The 21,411-nt window shown below is 37.8% G+C and overlaps 4 protein-coding genes across 4 annotated transcripts; 2 read left to right on the plus strand and 2 right to left on the minus strand.

The window, feature by feature from the left end:
• Positions 1–3,745: 3,745 nt before the first annotated feature.
• On the minus strand, positions 3,746–6,796 carry LOC120635329. The gene is made up of 2 exons (XM_039906306.1): positions 6,363–6,796; positions 3,746–5,077 (listed from the first exon to the last, which is right to left on the minus strand). The coding sequence occupies exons 1-2, from the start codon at positions 6,604–6,606 to the stop codon at positions 4,374–4,376; spliced, it is 948 nt and encodes a 315-aa protein (XP_039762240.1). The 5' UTR covers positions 6,607–6,796; the 3' UTR covers positions 3,746–4,373.
• LOC120635328 (protein ALP1-like) lies at positions 3,896–6,367 on the plus strand. The gene is made up of 2 exons (XM_039906305.1): positions 3,896–4,233; positions 5,318–6,367. Exons 1-2 carry the CDS (start codon positions 3,923–3,925, stop codon positions 6,213–6,215), a joined length of 1,209 nt encoding a protein of 402 aa, XP_039762239.1. The 5' UTR covers positions 3,896–3,922; the 3' UTR covers positions 6,216–6,367.
• A 4,398-nt stretch (positions 6,797–11,194) lies between the features above and the next one.
• On the plus strand, positions 11,195–13,418 carry LOC120635363. The gene is made up of 2 exons (XM_039906358.1): positions 11,195–11,648; positions 12,689–13,418. The coding sequence occupies exons 1-2, from the start codon at positions 11,471–11,473 to the stop codon at positions 13,384–13,386; spliced, it is 876 nt and encodes a 291-aa protein (XP_039762292.1). The 5' UTR covers positions 11,195–11,470; the 3' UTR covers positions 13,387–13,418.
• Positions 11,650–13,860, minus strand: LOC120635362 (protein ALP1-like). The gene is made up of 2 exons (XM_039906356.1): positions 13,476–13,860; positions 11,650–12,601 (listed from the first exon to the last, which is right to left on the minus strand). The coding sequence occupies exons 1-2, from the start codon at positions 13,757–13,759 to the stop codon at positions 11,695–11,697; spliced, it is 1,191 nt and encodes a 396-aa protein (XP_039762290.1). The 5' UTR covers positions 13,760–13,860; the 3' UTR covers positions 11,650–11,694.
• Between the last annotated feature and the right edge of the window lie 7,551 nt (positions 13,861–21,411).

The following is a 21,411-nucleotide window of genomic DNA, read 5'->3' on the forward strand; positions in this document are numbered from 1 at the left end:
TACATAGCTTGAAATTGTTCAGCTAAAGATTTATTTTTCACACCTGTCGGTACCATTGGCTCCGTAGAAACAGATTCAAGAGGACGATTATCCAAATATATCTTATTATTGAGTCCTACACAATATTTTATTATAGGTACATATTCTGTAGTAGCAGTTCCAGATAACGTTGTACCATGATCAAAAGCTGTTCTTGTACCCAATAAATGAATATCAGTAGACACTTTTACAATTTTAGAATTGAATGGTAATGACATAAATTCTTGTGGTGATAAATACCATGGTACCCAATCGACTGGATAATAAGCGTATGGAGTTAAAACTCTTAAAAGCTCTTTTCCATTTAAATTGGTATGTGCATACCCATATGTATATTGAAACCATTTTTTAGTAAATGAAAGATGCAATACTTTCAATTTTGGATTTGGTACAATCTTTGCTATCCCAGATCCCGTCGCAGTAGTAACACCTCCTCTTGATCCTCCGCTATTTGATCCCAATTGTTCGGTATCCATAGGCTCCTGCGCACTACCTCCCGGAGCGACCGACGAGGCAGAAGGAGCCTGAGGCAAATTATTTTGTATATCTGCCATAGCAGGATCTGGGAAATTATCCCAATCAATATTATTAAATAAATCGTCCAAATTGTAAGCGTCGTCGTCGTCGTTATTATCGGTCCGTTGTCTGGAGGTAGAGGGCTCACCGTCGTGTCCGGGATTGGCGGTATTGGATCCACTGAAGGCTGCGTCAAAATTCCTTTTAACCGCTTTTCCAGCATCACTTGCTCGCCAGTGATTATAAGACACAAATTGTGATCGTTCTGCAGCAGATAAATTTCTCCACGCACGACTATATGCCTTTTGTAGTTCACCGTAACGTTTTTGTCCTTTATGAACACCGCGGATGGGTGGCATTTGTTTCGCACTAACAATTTACACCCTTTATATACTAAGAGTGACGTCACGCCGCTCGAACAGGACCCGGTAAACAAATTTTATAACTAGCCAGATTTTTAATCTGCCTATACCTCACCACCGCCACACCAACACAAATTATTCTCAGTACTGATAATGGACATTATCATGAACATTATCATGTGCCGCTTCGCGGCACGATAGTTCGATAGTCTCCAGGAGCATATAGTTAACTTGGAGAAGGTATTCCAAAGACTGCAGGAATCTAATTTCAAAATTCAGTTGGATAAGTCCGAGTTTTTGAAACTCGAAACAGCCTACCTAGGGCACGTTATTAGTAGTGAGGGTATAAAGCCGAACCCGAATAAAATTGTTGCCATACAGAAATATCCTTTGCCCAGGACTACCAAGGAGATAAAACAGTTCCTAGGACTCTTGGGGTACTATCGCAAATTTATACCTGACTTTGCCCGCATCACCAAACCTATGACAAAATGTCTTAAAAAGGGTACTAAAATTACTTTTGACTCTAATTACGCCAATTGCTTTGAGAATTGTAAAACACTCCTTACTAACGATCCCATACTGAAATATCCAGACTTCGACCAGGACTTCGTTCTGACTACGGACGCATCTAACTTTGCAATAGGTGCAGTACTCTCACAAGGAACGATTGGGTCCGACAAACCCATAGCGTACGCTTCACGAACACTGAATGAAAGTGAAATTAACTACAGCACTATAGAGAAAGAACTATTAGCTATAGTATGGGCAACGAAATATTTTCGACCTTACATCTTTGGTAGAAAATTCAAGATAGTAACTGATCACAAACCTTTACAGTGGGTCATGAACCTAAAAGAAACGAACTCGCGACTTACAAGATGGCGTCTGAAATTAAGCGAATATGACTTCATTATAGTTTACAAAAAGGTAAAAATAATACTAACGCAGTTGCACTATCACGCGTTGAGATCTGTAACGAAGAAGTTAGTTCAATAATAGCAAATCCGACTGAGCAACCACCCTCTTTATGTAACTCGGAAACCCTTACAGCACATACTTCAGACGAAAATCCCATACTTGAAGTTCCTATAACCGATGACCCCTTAAACAAATTCCATAGACAGCTATGTTTGACTATTGTAGGAGACATAAAAAAACGTGTGACTACAACTAAACCTTTTGACACACATACTCGAACATCTGCTCAGATATCCAGCTCAAATCTAGAAGAGGATCTTGTAAACGCTATTAAAGAATACATTCAACCTAATGCTAAAACTGCCCTCTTGATAACCCCTCCGCTTGCAATGTACAACGTTATTCCAATCATCCAGAAAAATTTCAGAAGTTCATCCATGAATTTAGTTTTGGCCAAGAAGGAACTTGAAAATGTAAAAGAATTTCTAAAACAGCAAAACATTATTCGTCAGTATCACGAAGGCAAAACCAACCACCGTGGCATTAATGAATGCTACTTAGCTCTATCCGCAAAATATTACTGGCCTAAGATGAGAGACCAAATAACTAAATTCATCAATGACTGTACAATTTGTGGGCATGCTAAATACGACAGAAATCCTGTAAGACCTCTACTACAGTTAGTACCCCCCTGCCACTAGGCCTTTTGAAATAGTGCATATGGACAGTTTTACAGCGCAAAACGAAAAATATGTTACCTTTATCGATGTATTTTCTAAATACGGTCAGGCATACCTACTTAGAGATGGCACTGCGGTTAGCGTTATACAAGCTCTGCTAACTTTTAGCACGCATCATAATTTACCACTTACCATTATTACAGATAGAGGGACCGAATTTACCAATCAGATGTTTTCAGAGTTTTGCAAAGTTCATAAAATCATCCATCATAAAACCATGGCTCACTCTCCGAATGTAAACGGTAATATCGAACGGTTTCATTCGACAATATTAGAACATCTCCGCATTTTAAAATTACAACACCGAGATGAGCCAGTGATTAACCTAATGCCATATGCTGTTCTGGCGTACAATAACTCAGTTCATAGTTTTACCAAATGTAAACCATATGATCTTATATTGGGACATACCGACCATCGTGACCCGACTGACATTGACATTACAGCACATTTACTTCAGCAGTATGTAGAAAACCATAAAGAAAAAATGAAAAAAGTTTACGAGGTTATTAACGAAACCTCTTTAGCAAACAGGGCCACCCTTATCGAAAATCGTAATAAAAATCGCGAACCAGAAGTTGAATACCAACCTGAGCAACCAATATTTGTCAGTAATCCTTATGCTAGTAGATCTAAACTTGCTCCTAGATTCACTCACGATATCGTCTTGGCAAACCTACCCATTCATATATACACCTCGAAGAAAAAGGGTCCCGTAGCAAAAGCTAGGTTGAAACGTACCCCTAAAACAGCCAAATTGTTACAAAATACTCCTGGCGCTGCCCCTGAGCCTAATTCAGGCACACGAGATAAAACTTGAAGCATTAGAAGATGGACCAGGCCTTTTACCATTTAAATTAGGACCCATGAGACTTATCGCTAACTATCATATATCCTTACAATATATAGACTTGACTGATATCGAAACCAATATAAACTTAGTAGGATCCCAACTGATTAAAGACAAACTAGATAACTACACATATGCATTATACGAATTACAAATTTACCATTTAACAACTAAATTAGATAAAGCCTCATCCCGTTTGTAAACTTTCGAACCAAATCGTTCCAAAAGAGGTTTCATAGATGGTCTAGGTTCTGTAATTAAGAGTATCACGGGTAACTTAGGGCCATCGCCCACGGCGACTTTTTGTAGCGATACAGTAGCGATGCTGTCGCGTGTCCGCATCGATACAGTCGCGAAACGGTCGCTAGCTGTGTGCCCTCGCCCACGGTCTTAGATTCAGTCGCGAAGCAAACGCGATACTGTCGCGCTTCTGTCTCGATGCAAACGCGATTCAGTAACAGCACAAAAATACCTGCGATCGCTACAGTTGCAAGATGGACTCCGTTGAGGCAACATTAGTCACGTTGTCTTTGGTGCTGCTTTTACGTAAGCAGCCGAAGCGCAGGCAACGAAAGCAGCGTCAATATTGGATGCACCCATTTAATAAAGAGAGATTACTCAGTGGACATCATGTAACAACGTTTAAAATACTAAAATCCTATGATCTCAAATTCAGAAGTTGTTATAGAATGTCATATTCGACGTTTTGTGAATTGCTTTCCATTGTAAAACCAGAGTTGACACGCAGAAATACAGTGATGAGACAATGTATATCAGCTGAAGAACGACTAACAATAACTTTAAGGTAAGAAAAACCAAATTTTATGTTAATTATCTTTTAATAGTTTTTGCACATTTTTAATCACAACTTAAAAAAATAATTATTATAATTCAATATTAATCATACTTAAACTTAATTAAGGTTTTAATTTCTTACTTTTTACTTTACGGCGAATATAGGTTTGTGATAATAGAATCTTGTGTAGAATCATCATTACTGTAATTATATTCATTATCATTATCATTATGTTGCAATGAACTACCTGCAGTATTGACATTGGCACCAGCAGGCGTTGGCGCCGAGTGGTAGCTATTTATTAGTTGCGACACACTACTTTCATTGCTTGTACGAGCAGGAGTTGTGTCGTAGCTTTGGTATCCAGACTGATATCCATAGTGACTGGTGTATGCAGACGTTTGTGCCATATTGTTATATTTGCGAAGCAAATTTATCATTTCAGCTTTCGCATCGAGTTTATATTCTTCTTTTATGGAATTAAAATGTGGAAAAAGTGAAAGTAAAAAATGTTGATCTGGATGTTGAATGGCGGGCGTGGCTTTGTTCAATTTCTCAGTTAGAATTTCGTATAATTTGTTTTGTGCATCATCAACGCCATCACTTGTTTTAAGCTTCTTTGATTTTGGAATAACAAAAGATTCCAAACAGCCTTCGGAGTCGTTTTCCTCAGTAACTGTAGGTCGACTTGGTGGTCTGATTTCGGTCAAAGGTTGTAAAAATGACAATAATTTATAGTAAACATATTGTTTTCTGGGTTTAGCCCCGGACCCACTGGGACAATTTTTTTCTTTCAGCCGTTCTCTGTTAAAGCAATCTTTTAAACTTTTCCATTTTTTCTGGAGTTCAATAGCTGAAAAAAGATATACAAATTTATTATTGTTATGCAATTGAAAAATTAATGCAAATGGAGCTAGAACCTTACGACCTTGGCATCCCTATTTAGCTCGGATCATCTTGACTCGGAGAGTTAAAATGAATATCACCCTTAAATTGCCTACCCCGACAAGGATTACAGGTTTACAGGCGTGATTTATATATTTGTAGGTATGTATTTTTTATTACTTTATTTTCTTTTTTCCTTTTTTTACAGGTACTTAGCAACTGGATGTAATTTCACAGATCTTCATTTGGACTTTAAATGTGGACATACTACTGCACGTACGATTGTAAAGGAAACTGTGGAAGTAATATGGAAAAAAGTAAAAGACATCTCCATGCCAGAGCCAACAGAAGAATTACATTTAGAAACCGCTGAAGGATTTATGAAACATGCTAATTTTCCTAACTTAATTGGAGCAATAGATGGAAAACATATAAGAATTATAAAACCATGTCATACCGGCTCAGAATATTACAATTACAAACATTTTTTTTCCATCGTTTTGTTAGCAATATGTGACGCTAATTACAATTTCATAGATATAGATGTCGGATGTTATGGAAAGAGCTCAGATTCAACAATACATGACAGCAGCGAATGGGTAAAAAAGTTACGACAAGGAAATTATAATTTACCTCAACCAAGACCTATATCTAACAATGGAATACCTATACCGTTTTCGTTTATTGGCGACGAAGGATTTGCTTTATCACAACACTTGCAAAGACCATACGCTGGTAAACATTTACCACGAAAGAAGAGAATATATAATTACCGTTTGACGCGCGCAAGGCGTTATATTGAATGTACGTTTGGTATATTGAGTAACAAATTTAAAATTTTCAACCGGCCCATAAACGTTAATGTAGATTTTGCTACGAATATTGTTAAAGCGTGTTGCGTATTGCACAATTTTATACGTAAGCGAGATGGGTACAAGTTTGATCACACTTTGAGTATAGTCGGATTCCAAGATCCACCTGCCAGTGATAATTTACTTTTAATTGGAAGACGAAGATCAGAACTAAGTGGTACTGCAATCCGAAACATATATACTGACTATTTCACCGGTGTAGGTTCTGTACCGTGGCAAGATTCAAAAATTTGAAATAATTTCACCTAAAATAGCTATAAGTAACTAGAAAGGGCTGTAAACGTAACTTAATTCACTTATTCTGGAACATCTATATCTCATTAATTCTCACCACTCATCTACATTTATAATGATAAAATTTAATAAAGTTAAATAACTTACCACAAGCATTCTTTTCTTTATTTGTTTTTTCTCCAAATTCTGAATCAAATATTTCATTTATCTCTTCCCATGCCTTTCTTTTTGCAATCTTATTCGAATACTCAGGAAGACGCGAGTCCCATATTACAGGACGGTTCTGAATTGCCATAATAAATGATTCAGTGTCGAACGACTCCATTTTACGCATGTGACGGACAACAGCACTCTCGACCTGTCTGTGTTGCACTGATGCTCGGTTCTCCATTCACGCACCGCCCTCCCTCCGTTCTTCCCCCGATGTCGTCCGACACGGTCGCGCGTTTGCATCGATACAGTCGCGATGCAGTAGCGCGTTGCAAATGCGACTAACACGCGTTAGTAGTGATGCTGGCGTGCGTTTAGTAAATGCGCGACAGCATCGCTACAAAAAGTCGCCGTGGGCGAGGGCTCTTAGACTATAATGATGCTCTAAAGTATGAAAACGCCATCCAAATATTAAAAGAAAATCAACATCAAATTATAGCTGAACAAAATCGTCATATTAGCCTTAATAAGGAACTGATGGAAGAACATACGTCAGTTATTACGAAACTGGTCAGTAATCAAATTAAATTAAATGAAACCATGCACATCTTACTTGACGCCAACAAATATGCAGCATATTCTCTTTTGAAATTTGCCAAATTCGGGCAAGTTCTTTCAATAATTAATGATAATTTAGATAGCTTATTAGGTGAGTTAAGCAGATTAGAAACCGCTTTAGCATTTTGTAGGGACTCGCGAACTCATCATTCTATGCTTAGCATAGACATGATAAATAGCACTATAGTTAGACTTAAAACTTTATACAGTAAGGAAGAATTATTAGACTTAAACTTTAGAGAATATTACGACGTCATAAAACCAGCCTCATATTTTAGTGGAAATCGTATAGTTTTTATATTCAAGTTTCCAATTGTATCTCCGCTTACATTCTCTTTATACAAATTAGTTGTAGTACCAAATAAATTTAGTCAGGTGATTATCCCTCCTTTCCCTTTCCTTGCAATCACTGGAGATATTCACGTGTACATAGAGGCAGAATGCCCGAAGTTAGACACACGGTATCTCTGCGAAAAGGAGCACAACCATCAACTGAGGTCTCCACCAGACTGTATCTGCAACATCATTGAGGGTAAACCGTCGGACGCCTGCAAGAAGACCAATATAAACCTGTTAAGACCGGCAATGGAGAACTTGGATGATCGCCACTACGCTGTTGTATTCCCGAAACCAACTCTAGTAAGGGCCACCTGTGAACGAGATGAATTTAACACTGTTTCTGGAAGTTTCCTGGCTACCATTCCACATAACTGCATACTTCACACAGATGAGTTCACCTTGGCCAATGTTAATGATCGTATAAAAGGACAGCCAATAAAGATAAGCAACATCACCGTCCAACCTGAAGAGGAACCAGCTTTGCTACTCTTAGAAATTAACTCTATAAACTTAAAGAAACTTCACGAAGTCCAAGACAGAGTAAATTCACAAGAACCAATCCGAATGCCAGATACTTCAATTTTGTACCACACAACCATCCAATTTTACGGGTTGTTACTGGGAGCACTTGTACTCAGCTGCGCATTATTATACCGCTCATACTATCTCCGAACAAGAAGTCAACCGAAAGGAGAGACACTTCCTGTCTATGCCGAACCGAAACCATTCCAAGATCAAGAAATCCAAGCAACATCTTGCAACCAGTCACCAGCGACTTTTCCTTTAAATTTCAAGAAATAGTCGCTGATCTGATGGGGGAGGTATTACATCCTGCATCGCTATGCTATCGCCAGCCTGCACTGGATCACCTACTTATGCCCGCTTACGCTGGATCACATACCTAGAGTACAAATTGTGCAATTGAGGGCATTGCTGAGTCCGCAACACGAGGCGCGCGGCTCGGCTTACGTGACCGGCGAACGGACACTTCTTTTCCCACATCGAAAGACGTCACTCCCTCTATAGTTTTAATAATTATTTGTAATTTCTTTTTATTCAAATTAAATTAATATAAGTATATTGATATTTTCTTGAGTCCTCCTGCGTCGGTCTACATAAATCGTATGTTCTAAAGAGGAACTTTGTAGCATATTTGGTAAAACAATCGTAGAAATAAAAAAAACAAAGAAATTGTTTGCCGTAAAAAATGTAATGTCAAAAAAAATATATATGATCAATAACTGTCGCATTAATATTTAATTCTGCAACATTATTTTCTGCGTTTCGCGCTGATACTATATTTCAAAAGTAAACAAAAAAAATGGTTGTCATACAACAAATTTCGGTGCTTGTCGACTTCTTGGAGAGCCAGCCAGAGCTAGCGCTCGGCCATTGCAACCGCACAAGTGAAGAGCGTAGCTTCGCAAAGCGGCGTTGGTTGGAGTGCGCTCAGATTTGTTAAAACTTGTTGTTTTGTTGTTATCTCATTCAGTCGGGGCAGATTGCTTCAATAAATCTCCCATGGAATGGCGAGCCGTAAGTAATGAAAACTTGCACCTTCTATGTATGATATTTTTCTAACTATGATATAAAGTCTAAACATTACTTTAATGCTGTTCTTTTTTTCAGTTTTATAATGAATATAAGTGCAAACTGGTAAAAAAAATTAATGATACAGATATAGATACACTAGCAGGTAAACTAAGCTCGGCTGCCTACGCCGTCAAGAAAATTAGACAGATTACTGACGTAGAAACAGCAAGACTTGTTTACTTCGCGTACTTTCATAGTGTGATGTCTTACGGGATCTTATTATGGGGCAAAGCTGCTGATATTGAAACTATATTCATATTGCAGAAAAGAGCTGTACGGTCAATATATAAACTTAAATCACGTGAATCCCTCCGTGAAAAATTTAAAGAAATTGGTATACTTACGGTAGCCTCACAATACATTTATAACAATATAGTATTTGTAAGACAACATATTAGTCTTTATAAACAAAAAGTGGATATAAACAGTCGACTTACAAGAAATGGTCATAAATTAGTGACATCTGCATATCGTCTGCGAAAGGTGCAGAAGTCATTTGTGGTATTGAGTATACGTTTTTATAATATGATTCCTAAGGTAATTTTGGACCTACCAATGCATAAGTTTAAAGAATGTGTTAAAACACATTTATTACAGCGAGGTTATTATACAATTGATGAGTTTCTTAATGACAAGGTTGCTTGGAAGCATCCGGCTCCGCTTTCATCTCTCACAAGATAGAAAAATGAATGTTAAAATATAAAATGTAAATTTTTGATGTTGGAAAAGAGCAACTGCTGAGTTTCTTGCCGGCTTCTTCTCGGTAGAATCTGCCTTCCGAACCGGTGGTAGAGTCACTACACACGGACAGACTTGACGTTTCAAAAGTGCTTGTATTAGGCCTACTTGAAATAAATGAATTTTGAATTTTGAATTTGAATTTGAATTTTTAATGAAAAAAGTAAGAACTGAGCGCTACAGGTAAGTAATTGATTATTTTTGGCAATTTGTTTCACTTTATCATCAAACATGCATTTTGTTTATTTTTATTGGCACATTTAGGGTGGTGGTCCTGCCAAAAATATAAAATTAGCCCCGCTACAGGAACGGCTCTATGATATAATAGGACGGGATATTGGGGAGCCATTAGCTGGTGTCCGTCATAACCCAATATCTGTAAGCTTTATAAGATTATAATAATAATATTTGAATGGTTGTTTGCATCACTGCACCCCAACTTCTTGTTATGTTTTATGTCATGTTTTGTTGGCACTCTATATATATTTTATTATTCATTTTATAACTTCTCTAACTCAATAGCCAATTATATCAATGCCTGCTGTGGATATTGTTGCTAGCGCAAGCACTTAAAATCATTCTTATTCGTGAGTGGTCATAAACTTTACTAACCTTTTTTTTTAACAATGTTTCCTTCGATTTTCACTGACTGATCTACTACATATTATTTTATTTTTACAGGATATTAGACAGTAATTGTGTCACAACAGCTGGTGCAGCTATGGTGCCTGGTAGTGACACCAATAATGTTGATTCTGCATATAATGCAGAGTCACAAGTAATAAGGTATATAATTTATCAGCAGGTAACTTATATAAATGTTTGGAAACGTCTGCAATAATAATCATACTAACGTACATTTTTCAGCTGAGACAATGAACCGTTTGTAGAGCAAAATACTAATGATTTTGAGTTAGTTGGAGAGCAAACACCATCCAACATTCAGCCTCCGACTTTAAAAATATCAAGCCAACAATCAAGGCAACGTCGTCCAAGATATTACCCAACAGCAGTTTATTCATGTTGTTACTTTTTTATTAGCTGTCTGAAAGATAGCAACATTTAATGTATTTGTAACTTAAAACATAAAATATTATTAATATAATTTATTGTTCTTTGGAGGTGTGTAAGAGGGCATCAGAGATTTACAAATATTACCTTTTTATTTACAGATAGTTTTAAAAGATTCACAAGCCAAACTTCTAGCAATAGTGGCCGAATGCCGAGGCCACTTAGGCACATGCTCAGGGCACTGAAAACTTGGCTGCAGCCATTGATAGATTAGGACTGGAGGAAATAGTCCAAACAATATTAATCTAAATCTGCTTAATCAGCATTTTTCCTCAACGTGTACCATTGGCTTTACCCGCTCCTTATCCCGCTTTCATTTTTAGTCAAATTTACTGTAGTGATGTTAAGAGAAGCATTATCGCAGTCAATTCTGATGCCGTGGGTACTGAATACATTACATTCATCTTTAATTATCCAATAAGTTCAGGTATTTTTCCTACTTCCGGGAAAAATGCGCAAGTTAGGCCGGGTTCCCACTATGCCGGACCGGCAGATCTCCCGGTCCGGTAAAATTGCCGGAAGGCCTAGTGGCGGTACAAATTGTATGAAGCTATTCACATGATCCCGAGTCTGGCTTTTTCGCCGAGCCCGGCATTTTTACCGAGCGTTTTGTCACTACAAAATGCCGGCAAAATCACCGGACCGGAATAATGTGAACCAGTTCGACCCGCGTTCCCCGCCCCGCCCCGCCCGTTCTCCCCGCACTTCATTCGGCTCGCATTTTCTGAGTAAAGTAGACGTGTAGCATGAGCGACATACAAATAGAAACTTTAATTACGCTTGTCCAAGAGAGACCTGTTCTGTGGGACAAGACCGAAGATGTCTATAAAGACAAAAACTTAAAGTTAGCAGCATGGCGTGAAGTATGTTTAATACTGAAACCAAACTTCGATGAACTGGAAGAAAAAGAAAGAAAACAGTACGGTGAGTTTTTTAAATATTTTTATTGATAAAAATGCATTCACAAATTTTAATTTATAGCTGCTGCCTGCCACGGAACGGAACCAATATCCGAAACAAAATAATTAGTAAATGCTGTTCGTATAGCATTGGCATTAGGGCCACCTCGAGTCGACCCATTTCGATCCACGGGTCTCGTTTCTTGTTCTTGTCCATTTTCTATATTTTGGTAACTTTCAAAATTTATACCGTCTTTTTCTCTAACAAAATTATGTAAGACTGTACAAGCTTTAATTACTTTAATTGCTGTGTCTACGTTCAGATCTATAGGCCGATGGAGTATTCGCCACTTATTTGCTAGAATACCAAAAGCGCACTCAACGTACCTTCGTGCTCGACTTAATCTATAGTTAAAAATCTTTTTATCATTATTCAAATGTGTACCTCCATATGGACGTAGGAGATTAGGTGTTAAAGCAAAGCCTTCATCGCCAACTAGTATAAACGGTAATTCCTCGTGCATGTTTGTATGAAGTGGTCGAGGCTTTGGTACATTTAAAGTACCATCATTGATTTTTTTCCAAAATATACTATCCTTTAATATAGTGGAATCGCATTCCTTGCCATACGAGCCCACACTGATAAAAATAAATCGGTACTCTGAATCGACAATTGCCATTAATACAAAAGAATAATATTCCTTGTAATTAAAGAACATAGAACCACTCTTGGCTGGCTTCAAAATTCTAATATGTTTGCCATCTACTGCTCCAATACAGTGAGGAAAGTTGGCTTTTCTTTCGAATCTTAAAGCGATGTCCTCCCATTCTCTCTCAGTATCAGGCAGCTTAAGAAAATCTGTCTGTAGGCTTTCCCAAATGACGTTGCTCATTTCTTTTATTATTTTACTTATTGTCGAAACGCCTACTCTGTATGAGTAATGTATTTCTTTGAATGAACATCCTGAAGCTAAATATCTGAAAAAAGTATATTTTGTTACTACATATTACATTATATGTCACCAATAAATAAATTCAATTCTGATATTTTTTTATTTATTTCAGGAAAACTGGTTTCAACTAAATGGAATAATATACGAGATTCATGGCTTAAGACGGTGAAAAAACAAAAAGATGAGTCTAAATCTGGATCTTCGGCCAAAAAGACACGAAATTATTTATATCACGAGCAATTAATGTTTTTGAAAAAGGTCTCCGAACCTCGACCGCCTCATGAGTCGGGTTCAAAAAAAGCAAGAACCGAGACTGAAGTAGGCATGGAATCAGATTTTCGTTCATCTTTAATTAAAGATAAAAGAACAATTGATAATAAAGAAGTAAATGAGAAGATGTCAAAGTTTTTGGATTCCAGAATGAACCCAGAAAAAGAAAACCATCATCTTTCTTTTTTCAAAGGCATTATACCAGTCTTGAACACTTTAACTATCGAAGAGACTTTAGAATTTCAAGCCAGCGTCCTGACAATGTTGCAAAAAATTAAAAGTAGGAATTATGAGAGAGAGAATTACGGACATTGGCGTCATTATAATCAGATGACCGGACCAGATCAGTATACTCGCTCTGGATACTACACACATCCTAATCAACAGGCGACACCTACGCAAGATCAACACTCTGGATACTCTACAACACCTATACCATCAACTTCTTCCCAAATTCCAGTGAATCCAGTTTCGCCAACAGCATCTACTCATTCCATATACTCCCAAGAGTCAGAATATTTAGATTTTGAAGGGTTTTAAATTTGAGTACAAATAAATACTTAAGTGACTAATTTGCATTTTTAATTAATAATTATTTATTGTCAAAAGAACACACACACACACTTTACCTTAAACAAATGGCCAATCTTTGTTCTGGGCAAATACATTCTCTAAAACTTGTATTTCGTACTCTTATGCCTGGTGAAAGTCGTCCCAGTAAATCGTCAAAAGTGGTTGTTGTCATTCGAAAATAATTGAAGAACTTTGATCCGTCACTTCTAAGTTCACCCATCAATGTTTCAAATGTCCCTAGTGTAAATCTTTCCCGTAAAATAGGATGTACCCAATACTTTCTTCTTTTATTTTGCCTTCTGTACCACCACCACCACAACACAACAATTTCGTCGTCCATTGTGGGCACAGGTCCAAATTCAACTGAGGTGCTTTAAATGTGAACACTCTGTCCGGTGTCCGGTTTCCGGCAGATCTGCCGGTCCGGCATAGTGGGAACCCGGCCTTAATCCAATTCCTAAAAAAACGAATCCCTCTAGCTCTTCTGATTATCGGCCGATTTCTATTTTACCTTTCCTTTCCAAAGTCTTTTAACGCATAGTGCATAGACAGATGACCCTTTATCTGTCTAGATGTAACCTTTACAATCCGATTCAATCGGGTTACAAATCCGTCCGTCGTCTGATGATATCCGCTTTGGTGGATATCACCAAATCCTTTAGGTGGATTTGGTTTGACCTTACTTGACTTTAGTGATGCATTTAATAGTGTTGCGGCTCAGGTTCGCCTGGTACTCGGTGTCACTTCGACCGGTTACGATGTATTGTGACACCGCTGTCTTGATCTCCCAGCAAGCATTGGTCGCCGCCAAGAACAGCAGCACTTTTCTTGCTAGAAGAAACTTAGCATCTCTTGGTCGTATATATACTTCCCCAAAAGAGTGCTGCGTTTATGCATAAATGCGGAACAGGAACAGATTAAGTGAAGCGGCGTCTCCGCAGCCTTTTTGCAGTCTGCATAGATCTGTGTCCTGCAGCTTTAGGTTTATCGTGTGCCTAATAAGCCCACAGTGCCCCGTAAGCACTCACGCTAGCATGCATAGGTTTTTTCTGTTCAGTGCTAATGCCTGAACTGCTGCTCTTCTGTTAAGTGATTTTATTAGCACTCGAGAATGCCGACGAAATAGTTACAGGCATACAATTTTATTATTATCGAAATAAAATATATCTTATTTTTGGTTAAAAAATAGCCTTCTGTGCCAATGAAAGGGACTCCGCCTCAACTCAGGCGCTGCTTCATCAGCAGCCACGTCTTCTTGCTGCTGGGAGGAGCTATGCCTCAAGGTGGCTATGTCTGTCAATTATTGAAGCAGGCAGACCTGCACGATTAAAAATATTGTAAAGCACAATGCTATTACAATTTTCGCTACTTTGTCTGGATGGTAGTACATCATTTTGTGTAGGTACCAATAAACACACCATTTAATGAGTACTGACGAACTTGAAAATAACAATTTACAACGCATACAATCCGCAACACAACAATTATATAGCGACGTTTTGAACTTTATTTTTCAACCAAAGCTAGGTATGAGGTTAGACAGTGTGTTAAACTTGGTGAAGTTACAAATGTTATGCGATTGTTTTGTGCACTCAACTGAAGGTAACCGTCTGTACAGCTATACTGTCATTCACAAACACACAGGATCTTATCATTTCACAAACATTGATACAGCACGAGAACACGTTATTTATTATATTATTCGACTTATTTCACTGAATAAATCATTAAAGTATTATTTCAAAGTTATTTTAACATGGAACTACTACCTATATTGTTGACAGCTGACGGCTTTTTAATATGCCTATAGATCTCTTAACTGTATTACGTGCTGTTACCATGTAATTTATTATAATGCTCGTCAGAGACCCTTGTTCAGCATTATATCGAAAATAATCCCGAAAAATGATAATTAGACAATAAGTCATTACAAATGAATCCATACAGTATTTTATTTTATGGCAGCAAACTCGCCGTCCTTTAGAGTGGAGAGCCCTGCCGGCACTCAAAGACACCGCGATTTATCTCGATCGCGACGCGCGACACTCCCCAGACTTTATTGCAATAAAAAAGTTTCAAAACATTGTTGTGCAGTATTTTATTAGTGCAGTAAGTAAACATTGATCTTCGAGCCGGATAATCTTTAAGTAAAGTGAATTAGAATTTTGACTTGCAAAATTCGAAGTGTTCATAGACTTCGAATTTTGCAAGTGGAAAAGACTCTATGAGACAGAAAAATTAATTAACGGTATTCTACGACTTAAACCGAACCCAGACAACAAAACCAGCTAACGGTTTCTCATTATGTATAGCCTCCACAGCCAAATGCTTGTATTGTTTATAAGATGTTTTATTAACGTCTGATTTATCATGCCGCCACCGAATATGCGCATCATCTCGCAATTTCATCATAAGTTTTACATTAGATGTAATCCAAGGACTGTATCTCTCTCTGAAAACTCTTGTTTTTTTTGGTGCATGTTTATCAAACAATTCATTTAAACAATTATTAAAAACCGATAGCATGTCATTGACGCAGTCCGCAGACGAAACGTCAACCCATGGGATCCCTATTAAAAGTATCCATGCATACACTCTTAAGAGGCCTGTACACAACAGTTTTTGGGCGAATTTTTCTCTTCTTGATACACAAAACACAGTCTAGAAGGGCGTGACAACTCAAAGACGGGATAGATGTAACATTTACACTTCTAACAGGGAGATCCGTAACTATAATATCTATAAGTGTTTCACTAGAATCAGTAAAATGTGTCGGGGAAGTAATTAATTGTGTCAATTGCAAATAATTAAAAAAGTCTGTCAGCTTAATGCTTTTAGTTTCATTACTGTTCAATAAGTTAATATTAAAATCTCCTAGCAGTGTAATATGCTCATAGCTAGACAATGCCTGAATAGTATCTGTAAGGACGTCCAAGAAAAGATCAACATTTAACCACGGGGGCCTGTAGGCTGTACCAATAGCAATATTAAGCGAGTTGACGGCGAGACCTAGCCACATTTACTCAACAGTTTCGTGCCTGGGGAACGGACAGGGCCTCAACTTGAGTCCCTTTCTGATATAAAAACCAACGCCTCCACCACGGCCACTGCGCACTGTGACCGGACGAGGAATATGCAAAAGTCTATAGTCGGGGACAGAGGGCGCACGGCCTTCCTCGCCATCATGAAGCCAGGTTTCATTGGACATAGGACATCCATCCATTTTGGACAAAGTAAATCCAGATTAACGCGAATTTTTTTGTTTTAATCAGTTTTTTGCTTTTTACTTTTATGTTTAGTTCTTTTCACTTTGTTTTTCCTTGTTCTCGATATTAATTTTATTCTCTGAGTTAGAAAGCAACAATACATCCAACCAAACGTCAACTTGGACACTTTTACAATGATGGAACCTTTAGATGCGAGAGCTCCTGCCGAAAAGCGATATGTCCTCGAGATTATAGACACCGAAGCATTTGAGAATACTTTTAAACCTGAAGAAGCAGAGAACTATAATGCATTGACACTTATCATTAAGTTAACTCATCATGGAGTCCAGATATCAACCTTCTTAACTGTTCAAGCTGCGAAGGTTGGAAATAAAATATACGCTTCTAAAGACCAAATCAAGAACTTTTCGGATGAATCAATAAGTGGAGTGATATGCAATGTGTGTCCAGACTTATGGGATAAAATCAAAAGGTCCAACGTTGGGGGAGTTGCACTGCCATTTACTGAACAGTCCCGAGCTTTTATTTATATACCACTAAACAAAGAGGTGGCTGCTAACATGATACTTGCGTTCTTCAACAGCACATTAGATCCACTTAATAAGATTCGAGAAGTAATCTCTTCTGATAAGGAAGGATTTAGATCAAAGGCTGGCCGGTTGTTAACTACGTATTATTTGTGTTGTATTAAATATCTCACTGATATTGACATGACATCAATAGCAAGTGAAGACGAAAGGTGCCGTATTATGATCGATGACCTCCAGGCTATCTCTAACAAAGCAAAACCTATCTATATGAATATGAAGACAGCCAGACGGGAGATTCAAAAAGAGGTTGTGGCTTTCCACGCAGTCTATGGAGCATACGTCATGTGCCGACCGGTTGCAACCAAGAGGAGCTTCAGGGAATGGGTTTCTAAACGTTATTCATCTTTTTTATCCTCGATTCAATATACTCCTGAAGCCAATGTTTCTCTTCCGATCCAAGAAGGAGGAACACACGTCAACGAGACGGTTGTAGAAAGATCTGTACTCAGAAAAATAATCTATGCCTTAACTAAAGTGGAGTCCGAGGATATAGTTATATCTGCAATAAAAACCCATGTAAGATTTCTCACATCTCTTTCTGATATGACTACATATTCATTGATCAACCAAGTGATCAACCAAGGTGGAGCAATTATTTGTTTGAGTCCTCTTGCTGGTCAAGTTTCAAAATATGCCAGGGAAAGAACTGAAGTTCGCAGCATGATGGAAAGAGAAAACATTCCTGTTGATGATATAGTTTATCTTCATCTGGTAAAGCCAAATTATCAATGTTTTAGATCATCGGAATATCCCGATCTGGTAAAGACAGCTCAAATTGATTGCCATGATGTCAACCTGAACACGACCCATAGCAACTAAGAATTCATCGTGCATAGTTCCTAAAGACCCCGCATTGAGGAAACCTATTTTTAAAAAATTATTATGGTATTTTAAAACATTTATAATAATATATTACGTATACAAGCATTGTCATCCTATAAGCACACAAAAATAAAATAATGTAATATATTGTTAAATGTAGATTCATATAATAAAAAATAAAAAATAAAATACAATTATTAATACTTTCGATCATTTTACACCCACTTTCACACATAATATATACCGTTATAATATAAATAAAATCAGGCATTGCTGCTTTACTATACTCATAGGTTTTAAAATATTCATAATAATTAATAGATACTTTTGTAAAAAACAACAATTGTGGATTGTTATTATCTAAAAATGAAAAAATACGCCATAGTCTATTTATATACAATGAAATAGCCTTATCGCATCCTAAAATCAAATAGATACGCTTCCAAAAAAACGCTCAATATCTGCTTCAGTGCGAACACGATGTACGGGCGCTGAACTCGTATGCCGAATATATATACGTCCCCCCTTGGTCCACACATATTTCCAGTTATTTTTGCGGGCCTCCTCGCGTGCTTTATAAAATAGTTGCCTGTTTATTCGGCTAAGATGCTCATTAACATAAAAACGTCGTGGAGCGGAGTCAGACATAATGCCCGAGGTATCAGCCCCTCTGCGCACGCGGGCCGCGTGCAACAAGTTGTCTCGCACCGCGCGCCGAGCGAGACGCACGACTACGGGCCGCGGCCGCTGGCGCAACTGCCCGTCCGCATCGCCGACGCCGGAGCCTACTGACACGCGCCGCGGGCCCACGCGCTCCGCAGAGACCACATCACGATCATCCACGTCGACTCCTAATTTTTTTCCTACCAGGCTAATTAGGTTTATAAGGTTCTCACCGGCAATTTCTTGCAAACCCGATATTTCCACATTATTCGATAGTAAGTCTTGATCCCTTTCATTTAGTTGTTCTTGAAGATGTGAAATAACAGATTGCACATTATCCTGGTCACCTAATTCGCGCGACGTAGATTGCGCTCCTCCAATTGTGAGAGCCTAGCCTCCATTTTCTCCACCCGACAGTTAAAGTCGATTATACTAGCATTCAGTTGTGCCATCTCCCCTCTGAAGCAGGAGATTTCACTTCGCAAAAGTCTGAGCTCGGCCACTATGCTACTTGCAACATCATCGTGCATACTAGGGTTCCCAACGGCCTGGGCTACGGCAGCCGCAGCCTGCGATGGATTAGGGGAGCATGGCAATTGATGGTACGGAGTGTCTGGAATTTTTGAGGTCGCCACTTTTCCCTTGCCTTTAATACAGGGACAACAAATCCATTTCCTGGGAATGGGGCCGCTAGGGCTTAATTTTGCGCATTCCCGATGGAACAAAGAAGAACACTTCGTACATTTTGCTACGACATCTGACGTTGGGGCTACAAAACGCCCGCACTGGACACAGTTCTTGCTCATATTAATAGCCAACTCCTAAGGTAGTACAGAGCTGAACTAATAGATGGCGCTATAACCAATTATTGATTATAATATTGACTTAATGCGTGAATAAATAACCTATTCCATTTATAGAAACTATAATATGATAGCCAGCCACTAAACGCAACACTTTTTATTGGCACTGATGAGTTGAGGGTTTTCAAATCACTTCTCACGTTACGTGAAATTTCGTCAAATTTTTCCAAAAAACGCCACAAAAACCTCACTTAAGATCACTTCACGTCAAGACAGACTCAGACTATACTTTAAGAAAATTTCCTGAGCCTAAATCAGTGTAAAGCAATTATATTTTAGTAAAAACCTCGCAATGCAAATCAGAAACTAGCTACGTCCGTGACGTCACCTCGTTTAGTTAAGGTTATTTTCATTTCAGTGAATCCGCATTTGTCACCCCAACTATCGTTCACCCGGTTTCATCAGGTTCCGGAATCTATTTCGATTACATCGGTAAACTTAAAATAATTAACGAGCATTTAAGCATATTAATACCTATTGACATATCAACCATATTCAACCACATATTGAAAATATTAACTCTGTATTAATCAATATGCAGTACCTTTGTAGAAATACAAGTGTTACCGATGACCTGGAATGCAATATATGCTTGAACCTTTATTTGTGAGTTATCAAAGTATTAATATACAGTATTTCTCAATCTCTCATCTTCTCGATAGAAGAACAAAACGAGGAGCATGGTTTGGTGGTGTGGGAACGGAAAACAAATATTTGGCACTTTAGATGAAATGTGCCCAAGAAACAGCAGGAATCAAAAGACGACCTATACAGCTACGCACTTGGTCTCTGTGATTACATGAAGTGTGAATTAAAGGAATCCGACATAAGAGATGTATACCGTTTGATTGAATTGAGTTTAGTAACACATTAAAGAAACAAAATCTTCTAGGCGGCATTCAGAAATATACACGTGAACGGAAAACCAACCTAACCTCAGTATGTCTTGGATTAACTGGATCGCCAGCGCAAACAATTTATGGGTCAGAATTGCTGACATCAAAAACGAAGCGTTTACTATTTCTTGCCAAAGACTTTGCGAAGATCCATGGCTACCGGTACTGCTGGACTACAAATGGGAACGTATACCTTAGAAAGCGTGAAGGAGACCAGAAATACAGATTTGTAAAAAATGAAGAGATCCTTAAGAATATCGGTGAACCAAAATGACTATTATTATATCTGTCAGTAAAAATTAACTGTAACCATGTTTGTTTCATGTCTTTTACATACGAATTATTATCTAAACACTTATATTACACATTTACATACACACTGAACCATACACACATGCCTTGCGTACTCACTACATAAAAGTGAAAATTTCTATTTAAAAAGAGTTTTGATTATTTATTGAAATATTTTATACAGACTGTTTCTGATAGATCCCCAATTACTACTAAATATTTAACACCAAAAATAACTTATATCAACCGTACTAAAACTAACAATTTACATAATTGAATTCAGCACACGTACTTATATTATAACACAAATAAGTATGTAATATCTATTTTCAAACGTAGCCTATACAGCAGTAGCACTTTTATTATAATAATGTATACCTTACTACATCTTTTCCGCACCGCATTAGTTTTTAATTACCGTTTCTATTATGGATAGTACAACAAACATCAAAGACTTAATGAAAAACATAGACGCGGAGGAAATTTCTCACACCGTAGAATGCACTCCAGAACAATGTAGCTCTTAAGTAAATCAGTCACATAACTCACTTAAAATTTTAACACAAAATATAAGGAGTATAACATGCAATATAGATGGTTTTCTAATATTTTTAAGCAGAATAAAAGTGATGCCGGATAT

Source organism: Pararge aegeria, chromosome 26 (genome assembly GCF_905163445.1).
Source record: "Pararge aegeria chromosome 26, ilParAegt1.1, whole genome shotgun sequence".
Taxonomy (NCBI): Eukaryota; Metazoa; Arthropoda; class Insecta; order Lepidoptera; family Nymphalidae; genus Pararge; species Pararge aegeria.